The following is a 12,699-nucleotide window of genomic DNA, read 5'->3' as shown; positions in this document are numbered from 1 at the left end:
CCGCTTCATTGAGTTGGCACGGGGCGGACAGATACAATTGAGTATCGTCCGCATATTGATGGTATCTAATCCCGTGCCTGCGGATGATCTCTCCCAGCGGTTTCATGTAGATGTTGAATAGTAGGGGGGATAAGACCGAGCCCTGAGGCACCCCAAAATTTAGGGGCCTAGGGGACGATCTCTGCCCCCCCACTAACACCGACTGCGACCTGTCCGAGAGGTAGGAGGAGAACCACCGTAGCACGGTGCCTCCCACTCCCACCTCCCGCAGTCGTCGCAGAAGGATACCATGGTCGATGGTATCGAAAGCCGCTGAGAGGTCAAGGAGGACCAGGATGGAGGAATGTCCTTCATCTCTGGCTCTCCAGAGATCATCAATCAATGCGACCAAAGCGGTTTCTGTGCTGTAACCGGGTCTGAAGCCTGACTGGAAGGGGTCTAGATAGTTTGCTTCCTCCAAGGACCGTTGGAGCTGGAAGGCCACCACCTTCTCAACAACCTTCCCCAAGAAGGGAAGGTTGGAGACTGGACGATAGCTATTAAGAACAGCTGGATCCAAGGATGGTTTCTTCAGGAGGGGTCTCACCACCGCCGCTTTCAGTGCGGCGGGGAAGTTCCCCTCCCGAAGGGAGGCGGTTACAACCGCCTGGATCCAGCCTCGTGTCACCTCACTGCAGTTAGTAACCAGCCATGAGGGACACGGATCCAGAACACAGGTGGAGGTACTTACAGCTCTCATGGCCTTGTCCACATCCCCGGGGGTAACATCCTGAAACTCAACCCAGAGCTGTTCAACTTGGTCCCCCTGTGCCTCGGCTGGAACTGCGGGTGTGGAGTCCAAGTCCGACCGAAACCGAGCAATTTTGTCCGCTAAGAATTGGGCATACTCTTCAGCTCTGCCCTGCAAGGGTTCCCCCGCCTCCCTTTTGTTCAATAGGGAGCGGGTTATCCTAAACAGGGCGGCTGGACGGGACTCAGCGGATGCAACCAGGGTGGCTATGTGAGATCTTTTTGCTGCCCTAAGTGCCCTGGTGTATTCCCTGGTGCAGGTGGTTACCATTGCTCGGTTCGATTCGGACTTATCGGACCTCCAACGGTGCTCTAGGCATCTCCTCCGGCGCTTCATCTCCCGGAGCTCCTCGGTGAACCAAGGGGGTCTCCGGGATCCGCCGCCTCGGAGGAGCCGCAGTGGCGCAATCCGGTCGAGGGCCTCCGACGCTGCCGAGTGCCACGCAGCAGCCAGAGTCTCCACCGGACTGTGGGCGAAAGTGTCAGGAATAACCCCAAGCTCTGTCTGGAACCTTGACGGTTCCATAAGACGCCTGGGGCGGAACCACCTGGTCGGTTCCTCCTCCCTACAGTGGGGGTTTGGCCTCCGGAAGTCGAGCCTCAGTAGGCAGTGGTCTGACCACGACAGGGGTATGATGTCGCTCCCCCTCAGACCAAGATCACAAATCCACTGCTCCGAGAGAAATACAAGGTCAAGCATGTGTCCCGCTGAATGGGTTGGGCCTCGAATTACTTGGGTCAAGCCCATGGCTGTCATGGAAGCCATGAACTCCTGCGCCCCATCAGAGTTTTCACCGAGCGACGGCAAATTAAAGTCCCCCAGGACCATCAACCTAGGGAACTCAATTGCCAGCTCGGCTACCGACTCGAGGAGCGAGGGGAGGGCTGCTGCAACGCTGTTGGGAGGCAGGTACGTTAGCAGCAAACCCACTTGACCCTTGAGGTCCAACTTTAACAGCAAAGACTCACACCCGACAATCTCCGGAGCAGGGACCCTACGAGGAACTAACGACTCCCGGATAACAGCGGCCACACCCCCACCCCTTCACTGGGCTCTCAGCTGATGCAGCACCTGAAATCCTTCTGGGCACAGCTCTACAAGGGGGACTCCTCCCTCTGGGCCCAGCCAGGTCTCAGTAATACATGCCAGGTCTGCCCTCTCGTCTAAAATTAAGTCCCGGACGAGAGGAGCTTTATGAACAACAGACCTGGCATTTAGCGACAACAGCCTGAGACCAGGGTCCTGACTACTTGCGCCATCTGGTCTTGGAGTGGGACTCCTAGGGCCGGAAGGAGGGATCTCTGTAATGTAGCGAACCCTCCTTCCCCGGTAATGGCCTGCCCTAAAGTCCCCGCCGTATCTGCCCCTCCCTGTTACGACCGCAATACCCCGACCCTCTCCCGTGTCTCTGGTCCCCTCAACCACCCCCGTGGCCCCCGCAACTCCCGGCAGGTCCTCCGAATCACACATACTCATACACTCCCCCAAACAGTCCCCACGTAAGAATTAAAACACAAAAATTTACAACAATATGATCATAAAAGTGGGACATTCATTCATCTCATACGAATCTCATGCATATCCCGTACAAAGAAAGAAGAAAAAGATGAAAGAAAAGAAAGAAACTACAATAGTTGCGCAGTTGATTAAAATTTCAGGTGCGGGTTCAGATGGCAAAATTGGCTGTTAATGTTCGAAATTAAGGTGGCTAGGGACCAGTTATAGTTCAAGTAAAATATACGGGGGAGTGTCTTGTTACCCCTCTCTTCTTTTGTAAATTTGCTGATCAAAAGGTCCTGCGGGGGTTCGGTATGATCACACAATACTGTCGTCGTCTGTCCACCCGCAACCCAGGTCCAAAATTTCTTTCTGGGGGTAAAACCGATATAGTAGTGATGGTAACAGTCTGGGCTAAGAAAAACAGGATCACAGGCCCTAAATATATGGGTGAGGGAAGTCAAACAGTCAAAGTCCAGAATGTTTTGCCTAAGTTTCTATTTCTTTTTCAAATAATCCCAATACTCAAAAAAGATGCAAATTTGGAAGAATGGCAGAAATGTATTAATAAATTTTTGGGGCAGGGAAGAAACCGAGAATAAAACTTAAAATAATGCAAGACATATGTGAAAGAGGAGGTTTGAAAATGCCCAACTTAAAATTATACTATGAAGCAGTAGTTTTATCAACAATTAGTGATTGGATCAATTTAACTGAGGATATAACATTGAATATTGAGGGATATGATTTGGTATATGGTTGGCATGCTTATTTAATATATAATAAGAAGGTGGACAAGATTTTTAAAAGCCGTATTTTAAGGAATGCTCTATTGCGTGTCTGGAAAAAATATCAATATAAATTAAATGATAAGATACCGATGTGGGCAGTACCCAGGCACGCAATAGAGAATATAAGCATATAACAAAAACAGGATGTAACCACAGAGAGCTTCTTAATATAGAAAGAGGTGTACCACAGTTAAAGCATTTGAATGCACTAAAAGAGGAAAGGGTAATCCAAACCTGGTTTCAGTATGGACAGTTACAGGCTAGATGGAAAAAAGACCAGAAAAATGGTATTATGCAAAATGAGGATAATTTGGTAACACAAATTAGGGACCCTCAAATGCATATAAAAAGATTATATAATATATTGATAGAAACAGATTCTGAAACAGAGCTAGTTAAAGACTATGATAAAATGGGCACAAAACTTTGAAGAACCAATAATGATGGAAACATGGGGAAAGATTTGGGTAAGAAATGTAAAATTTACGCAAGCTGAAAACTTGAGAGAGAATTTTTATAAGATGTTTTATAGATGGCATTTAGATCCCAAAAAATTAGCTTATATGTATCTAAATGCTGGAGATGTGATTGTGCTGATGCTACGTGTTATCATATATGGTGAACTTGTAAAAAAGTCAAAGCATTTTGGATAAATATATGGTGGATTATTCAAAATATTTTTAAAACAGGATAAAGTTTGCTCCTCAGTTATTCTTGTTAGGTATAATTACAGATTGTACAGCTATAGCAACTAATTTGATTCTGAACTTAACAACGGCAGCAAGATTGTTGGTGGTGCAGTACTGGAAGAAGGAAGAATTGCCTACTATTCAAGAATGGACTTTAAAAGTAACAAACTTAGCAGAAATGGCTAAAATATCAGCATACTTGAAGGACCATTCAGATGAGAAATATAAGCTGGAATGGAGAAGATTATATTCAAAATGGTGTGCCAGTGCCTGGAAGCTGTCAGGGTCTGGATGGGAGTGAACAAACTTGCACTCAATCCTGACAAGACCGAGTGGCTGTGGATGTTGCCCCCCAAGGACAGCCCAGATAGTCCATCCCTAAGCCTGGGGGGGTGAAAATTTACACCCCTCAGAGAGGGTCCTCAACTTGGGAGTCCTCCTGGACCTGCAGCTGACATTAGAACATCACCTGTTCGCTGTGACCAGGGGGGCCTTTGCCCAGGTTCGCCTGGTGCACCAGTTGCGGCCCTATTTGGATCGGGAGGCACTTCAAACAGTCACTCATGCCCTCAACACTTCAAGACTTGACTACTGTAATGCGCTCTACATGGGGCTGCCTCTGAAAAGTGTTCAGAGACTACAATTAGTCCAGAATGCAGCCGCGCGAGCGATACTGGGTGTACCAAGATACACCCACGTTACACCTATCCTCCGCGAGCTGCACTGGCTTCCTATCGGTCTCCGAACGCGATTCAAGGTGCTGGTTATTACCTTTAAAGCCCTACATGGCCTAGGACCTGGATATCTGCGAGACTGTCTTCTGTCGCATACCTCCCAACGGCCGATAAGATCGCACAGGGTGGGCCTTCTCCAGGTGCCATCAGCCAGACAATGTTGGCTGGCGGCTCCCCGGGGGGAGGGCCTTCTCTGTAGCCGCTCCGACCCTATGGAATGAACTACCCCCAGAGATCCGGACCCTATCCACTCTCATGGCCTTCCAAAAGGCTATCAAAACCTGGCTTTTCCGGCAGGCCTGGGGCTGTTGACCTCATGACTGAGGTCCAGCCCCAACCAGAGTGGATGTATGATGTGGTTTTTAAACTGTTTCCTCTGTTTTTAATTCTTTTTTTTTGAAGTTTGTCTTTCTGTAAGCCGCCCGGAGTCCTTCGGGATTGGGCGGCCTATAAATTTATTAAATCCAATTCAATTCAATTCAAAAATAAATATGGGACTAAGAAATTTCAGTTATCTTATGAATGAATGAACAAGGAATGTTACAACTCATCTAAAGTTATTTTTACAAAAGGGGTGTTAAAGTATAAGTGAAGGCACGATGCTAAAGTTAGTTAGTTTATTTTAGTGTATGATTGTTAAATGTTTATACCCCGTATTTTGCTCTGGGAGGTTGGGGTGGGAGGGTGGGAGGGGATGTGGGATTGGGGTGGAGGGAGGGAAGGGGAAGGGAATACAATTGTAAAATTTATTAAAACTTTTAAATAAAAAGTGAAAAAGAAACAATGCTGAAAACACAAGAAACAATTACAAAAACACAAGAAACAATTACAAAAACACAAGAAACAATTACAAAAACACAAGAAACAATTACAAAAAATCACAAAGAAACTAGGAGAAATCATGAAGAAATTAAACTAGAAATGGGAGAAATGAAGAGTGAGATTAGAAGAATAGATGATAGAATAGGGAAAATGCAAAGTGAAATTACAAAAAATGAACAAAAAATTCAAAAAGTAGAAACAAACATAGAAAAAATGGAGAAGAGAATAGAGATGGTAGATGAGAAGCTGACTACACTAAAACAATTAGGGGGAAAATAGTATTTCTGGAACTGGAAAAAACTGGCCTCTTTCTGCGCTTTCAAAATATAATAGAAGAAAAGGAGGAGGATTTAGGGGAAACAATCACAAAGATTGTTGCGAACATATTACAAAAGAACAAACAAGAAACAAGAAGGGACATAGACAAGTGTATTGAATCCACACAAATTATGCCAGAAGACACAGGCTCCCAAAAGAAATCCACGTACACTTTGCTAGAAAATCAGTAAGAGATGAAGTATATAAGAAAGTGAGAGAAAAACAAATAACACATAAAGAAAGAGAGATACAAATCCTGAGACAAATCCTGAAAATAGTGAGAGACCAGAGAAGGCAATATCAGTTCCTTACACAACAACTAATAAGGTACAATGTAATGTTCAGATGGCTCACACCAGAGAGAGTGATGATTACCTGGCAGGATAAAAGATATAAAATAGACACAGTCGAGAAAGCACATGAGTTCTTTGAACATCATTTCACCGCTGAGGAAGAACACGAAAGTAAAGAGGCACCAGAGAGTAGAAGTCAAGAAGAACAGTCTGTTGAAAACAGGGAGGAAGAAAGAGAACAAAGAAGAAGACAGGAAAGAGAACAAATAGAACAAGAAGGTAGTAAAATAGGAATAGAGACAAACGCAAGGAAACTTAGGGCGGCACACAAATAACACAATGGAACAAGAAATTAAGTTACTCTCACTAAATATAAATGGATTAAACTCACCTGAAAAGAGAAGGCAAAGTTTGACTAGATTACAAAAAATGAATATGGACATAGTATACCTTCAACAGGTACATATTAAAAACCAATATAACAAACTTCTAGAATATCCAAAGTTAGGAAAACTATTTACAACATTAGCACAATAAAAAAGAGGAATTGCAATATACATCAAAGAATGGATAAATGCAAAAAAAAAATACAGATAAAGAAGGAAGGATTTTAATGATAGAAATAGAAACAGAACAAAGAAAAATTCTTCTCACAGCAATAGTTAAGATATGGAAAGGAGTGAGACAGGGTTGTTTATTATCACCTTTATTATTTATACTATCACTGGAAGTTCTACTAACAGAAATTAGAAACAATCAAGAAATAAAGGGATTAACAATTAAAAAAGAGGAATATAAATCACAGGCATTTGTGGATGATATGGTATTCATATTAGAGGATCCATTAAAATCAGGAATTAAATTAATCCCCAAAATAGAGGAATTTGGTAAGGTAGCGGGACTTAAAATTAATAAGAACAAAACAAAGATCATTATGAAGAATTTTACTAAAAAACAAGAGCAAGATTTAGAGGAAAACATGGGAATGCAAATAGCAAAAAAAGTAAAGTATCTAGGAATTTGGCTGACAGGTAAATGCTTAACAATTAAAGAAGATAATTATGTTAAAACGATTCAGAAAATTAAGGAAGATCTGGAAAATTGGAGGAAACTACAAATATCCTTAATGGGAAGAATTGCCATCATTAAAATGAATATACTACCAAAAAATTATTTTTATTTCAAGTGATGCTGATTAGCCTAGGGAATTTTTTTTCATAGATTTAAATAAATTAATTGCACAGTTTATTTGGTCAGGGAAAAAACCATGAATTAAATTAAAATTGTTACAAGACAGTAGAGAAAGGAGGATTCGGACTTCCCGATTGGGAGCTTTATTACCAAGCAGCAGCTCTCACCTGGATAAAGGACTGGATCAATTTAAAAAACAGAAGATTATTAACAACAGGTTATAATTTGGAATTGGGTTGGCACCCCTTTATTTGGAATGGGAAGGACAAGATTCATAGCTACTTCCAAAAACATTTGATTAGAAAAGCTCTACTACAAACATGGTTAAAAATCAAAACAAAACATTATAATAAAATCCCAACCTGGCTATCCACCATGGAAGCTCTGATATACTCGAACGTATTGGAATGTATAAACAAGATAATAAGATATAAAGACATATTAGACAACCAAGAAAGGCTAAAAACAAGGCAAGAACTGAAAGACGAGGGAATAGATATTGGCTGGTGGCCCTATTTACAAATATAGGCAAGGTATAAAAAAGACAGGGAAAGAGGCGGATTCTATAAGGAGCTGCAAGAGCTGGATAAAATTTTACAGGGAACCGAAGAAAATTTGATTTAAAAAATATATCACTACTTATTAAAATTTAAAATGGAAGAAGAAACTATGAAAGAAATGATGATAACATGGGTGATAAAATAGTATAGAATTGGCAGAATGGGGAAAAAATTGGGAAATAAACTACAAATGAACGACGGCAACGGCTTATAGAGAGAACATGTACAAAATGTTCTACAGATGGCACCTTCTACCAGCGAGAATTGCAAAAATGTTCCCGGAGTGTTCACCTATTTGCTGGAAATGCAACAAACAACATGGAACATACTACCATATGAGGTGGACGTGCACAGCTGCGAAAAAGTATTGGAAAAAAATAAAAGATTGGCTAGAGGAGATTACTACACATCAAATTGTACTAAAACCTGAATTATTTTTGTTAGGGATTATAAAAGGAAAATATGAAAAAAATATTAGATACTTAATTTTACACATCGTTACGGCAGTGAGAATTATATTCGCACAAAACTGGAAAAATAGTTATATACCAACAGAAGAAAATGTAATTTAAAAAATATTGGAATGTGCAGAGATGGATAGGCTCATGAAAGAACTAAAAGAGAAAGACAAATCTGAATACTATTCCGTATGGGATTTATTGTACAATTGGTTAGAGCAATGGTTCCCAAATTTTTTCAGTCCACCGCCCCCTTGGTGCTACAAACTGATCCTCGGTGCCCCCCCACCCAGTGGTGGAATTCAATTTTTTACTACCGGTTCTGTGGGCGTGGCTTGATGGGCGTGGATGGGGGGTCATATGACTGGGCGGTTTCCCCGATGGAAGGAAGATATTAACAGTAAAATTCAAAACTGTAGCAATTAATTGCACATTTATTCAAAATCCAATTTAAAAACCTTTTTAGTTAATGTTAATTCAACAAAATTGTTGAACATGATACAGTGATACCAGGTTTTCAAAGTCTGATAGTCATTTATCAAGAACCTTAGTAACTAGTAACTTAGTAAACTCAGTAAAATTTAGTAACTACTTTACTGTTCAATAAATTCTTAATGTGATGGAGGGGCTTGATGAAGTGATACCAGTTTTCCAATGTCTGGTTTTAAGTCACTTAGCAGGAGTCTTAAATCACCACGTTCAGTAATCTGGAGTCGATTTCTTTGCTTGAAGAGAAGTTAGATGACCACTGAAGCCACGTTCCATCAAATATGATATTGGAAATGCAACAAGGAGCTTCTTAAGTATTCTCCATAGTGCAGGATAGCGATCAGAATTTTCTTTCTGTAACCAAAACTCTTGGTACGATTTCTTAAACTTTGGCTTCAGCTCAATGTCATTTTGCAGGTCTATGAGATGTTCCTCCACTACCCCATCTTCCTCAGTATCTGAAAATGGATTTATCACCCAATCTGGAATTTCCATCAAAAGAAGATCCTGATATTGCTCAGACATATCTTTATGTAGCATGTCCAAATGGTCACAAAAAACTTGAAGATCATCATCTTGTATCCCACCTTTCTCTTCTAGGTCAGACAAGCTCGAAAATTGGTATAGCTTGCGATGGCCTATATTGCGCTTGAATAGAGTTAACTTTGAAATAAACATGGAGATGACAGATTTGGCCTTAATAAGATTGACCTTATTTCCTTGCAACTGCAAATTCACTTCATTGAACTTTGCAAATAGTTCTGATAAATAAGCAATGTTATGCCTGATCTCTTTGAGTTCACCACTGAGCAAAGCATTCTTGTCTTCAAAAAACTCGAGCCAAGGTGGCGCAGTGGTTAAATGCAGCACTGCAGGCTACTGCTAGATCAGCAGGTCAGCGGTTCAAATCTCACCGGCTCAGGGTTGACTCAGCCTTCCATCCTTCCGAGGTGGGTAAAATGAGGACCCAGATTGTTGGGGGCAATATGCTGACTCTCTGTAAACCGCTTAGAGAGGCCTGAAAGGCCTATGAAGCGGTATATAAGTCTACTGCTATTGCTATATAACTCCACAACCGTGTCAAAAAGATTGTAAAAGCATCTCACACAGTTGCCTGTTGATAGCCAACAAACTTCTGTATGAAGCAGCAAACAATCAAGATTCTAGGAAGGGAAGGAGCAGCATAGCAGCAACCAGAGACCTCAATTACTCAATCAGAATAGAGCTGGAAGAGACCTTGGAGCTCTTCTAGTCCAACCCCTGCTCAACCAGGAGCAATCCTATACAATTTCAGACAAGTGGCTGTCCGGTCTCTTCTTGAAAGCCTCTAGTGATGGAGCACCCACAACTTCTGGAGGCAACTTCTATTCCACTGATTAATTGTCCTCACTATTAGGAAGTTTCTCCTTAGTTCTAGGTTGCTTCTCTCCTTGATTAGTTTCCACCTATTGTTTCTTATCATGCTTTGGAGAACAGATTGACTCCCTCTTCTCTGTGGCAGCCCCTCAAATAATGGAAGACTGCTATCAGGTGCCCCCTCCCATCCGTTTCTCTAGATTGGCCATTCCCAATTCTTGCAACTGTTTTTCCTATATTTTAGTCTCCAGGCCTTTAAACATCTTAGTTGCTCTTCTTTGCACTTCTTCCAAAATCTTCCAAGGTGCATGGAACAATGTTACCTTCTCACCAAAGGTGGTCCCTATATTTCTACTTGAATTGTTTATGTGCTTTCGAGCTGCTAGGTTGGCAGAAGCTGGGACAAGTAACAGGAACTCACTCCGTTACATGGCACTAGGGATTCGAACCGCCAAACTGCCGACCTTTCGATCGACAAGCTCAGCATTTTGATTTAGTAAATGTTCAAAATTACAACAGCACTAAAAAAGTGACTTATGACTATTTTTCACACTTAAAACCATTGCACCAACCCTGGGGTCATGTGATCAAAATTGGGATCCTTGTCAACTGGCTCATTTTACGAAGGTTTCAAGGGTCATGTGATCCTCTTTTGTGACTTCTGACAAGCGAAGACAATGGGGAAACCAGATTCGCTTAACAACATATGTGACTCACTTAACAACTGGAGAGATTCACTGTAACTGTGGCACAAAAGGTTGTAAAATTCACTTAACAAATGTTTCACTCAACAACAACAATTTTGGTCTCGGTTATGACCGTAAGTGCTGGCTGCCTCCCAGTGAGCCTGGGGGAGAAGTGGGAGCATCAGATGGGTTTCACAAATACATCACTAGCATTTTTCTCCAGTCCCTGGGGAGTGTGTGTGTGAGGGGACACACCTGGCATTCCTCCAGGTGCCCAGAACCAGCTTTTCCCTGTGGAATGCCAAGGAGACTGAAAAAAAATGTATGAAATAATGTAAATGCACAAATATATAAAGTCATAGTTATAAAAGATTTAATATATTATATACTTTACAAAATGACATAAATGTAGTAAAAACTGCTATACATAGAACATATAGAATATTATATATAGAATGAAAAAGGTATGGAATAATGTAAATGCACAAATATATGAAGTCATAGTTAAAAGGATTTATTGGTAGAGATAAAACAGACACAACAGCTAGGTAAAAATGTAATGTGTTGCAAAGATGTGAAGTTTGTACAAACAATTTTTTAAAAAAAGGATGTTCTAGTGTTTGCTGGAATACTTAACTAAAAATTGACAAGAAGATAGAAATGTAATATAATTAAGATAATGCTTAGACCTAATTTATAAACAGTTCTAATTAGGTTTGACTTTTTGAACCTGCTCAATATGACTTCATACCAAATCAAAACTATGACTGAAGAATCTGAAGCTTTGTGTACCTTGGAGTATTACTCAAAAATTCCAGAATGGATGTTTGACTTTTTTACTTTCTAAACATTGAAAATGAAGGTGTAAAATATATCTGAAATCTATTTAAAAATATATATCTTGTTTTGAATCATCTATGTGAAAAAAATAATCTGTACATACATAAAATCCTATTTGCACAAACCTTCAGGATCAAGGAGTTTCTCAATTCCCAGGTGAAGTTTAGCTATATTGAACGCATGATCTAATCTGTGCACAGCGGATTGTTGATAAACCACATCTTCCCAATTGAAGAGATCTGGCCTGGGGAAAAGAAGAAAGCACAAGTTTACTTTCGGAATTACACACACACACACACACACACACACACACACACACACACACACAGAGTCTGAATCCCAAATGTTAAGAGAACTACAGATAACAAGAGTGGCATCTTCTACAGACAACATTATCTAATAAAAGTTAAATATCAAACAAACACAGATGTTATCCATTAAATGTTTTAGATTTAAACAATTTAAAGGCAGGAAGAAATCCCATTTTAGAGAAACAATATGAAATTTTAAACTGTTCATTACGCTGTTGTAGTGTAAGTAATTATATTAATCTGTGACTGTATTTTCACTAAGAACAATCCATTTGAATTTTCAAGGCTATGAAGAACTTTAATCATATTAAAGATGCAGAAAACAGTCCACTGTGGAGCAATAAAATGCAGCAATCTTAGATTCAACAGACCTTCTTCAATTATTTTTTTCAATTTATTTTGCCTTATGGCATAGAAGTACAAGTGGCAGAGATCAGAAATCTGAGTATGCCTTCTTTATTTCATTCAGGCATTTCCTTTTTCTTGATATAAGCTATATACTGTCCATTCTCTCTTTGTTTCCAGGCACATGTAGATAGAAGACATGTGACAACACTGACAAAAATTCTATGAAGAAACAGTGTGTGTCAAGCAGTGGTTAAATCTATTTTTTTTCCCACATGGCTTGGTGGCGGTGGGTCATGTGACTGGGTGGGTGTGGCCAACTTTTTTTCACTTTTTAAAGCATTTTTTTCCCTGCTGGTTCGACCGACTCCTCCTCAACCTTATCTCCTACCTGTAGAAATGACCTTGGGAAAAAGCTCTGTGTTGTGTCTAGCAAAGCATTCCATCCTCCTTCCCTGTCCCTACATTGTGTGGTAACTGAGGAACAGGAAAATGGCTGCTGCCAGGTTCATTTTGAAGTTGACAGAGT

At 40.8% G+C, this 12,699-nt stretch overlaps 1 protein-coding gene across 6 annotated transcripts in view; it reads right to left on the bottom strand.

The window, feature by feature from the left end:
- Positions 1–12,699, bottom strand: part of DMD (dystrophin) — a 1,286,665-nt gene that overhangs the window by 1,026,898 nt on the left and 247,068 nt on the right. For all 6 annotated transcript variants that reach the window (XM_087721810.1, XM_087721811.1, XM_087721815.1 and 3 more), the window contains exon 7: positions 11,640–11,758. In XM_087721810.1, coding sequence (XP_087577936.1) covers positions 11,640–11,758 — 119 coding nt within the window. The remainder of the gene's footprint in view (positions 1–11,639; positions 11,759–12,699) is intronic.

This window comes from Thamnophis sirtalis, unplaced genomic scaffold (assembly GCF_051295495.1).
Source record: "Thamnophis sirtalis isolate CommonGarterSnake01/CBP01778 unplaced genomic scaffold, rThaSir2_p1.2 scaffold_8, whole genome shotgun sequence".
Taxonomy (NCBI): domain Eukaryota; kingdom Metazoa; phylum Chordata; class Lepidosauria; order Squamata; family Natricidae; genus Thamnophis; species Thamnophis sirtalis.
Note: the sequence above shows the minus strand (reverse complement) of the source record. Positions and strands in the feature narration are given on the sequence as shown.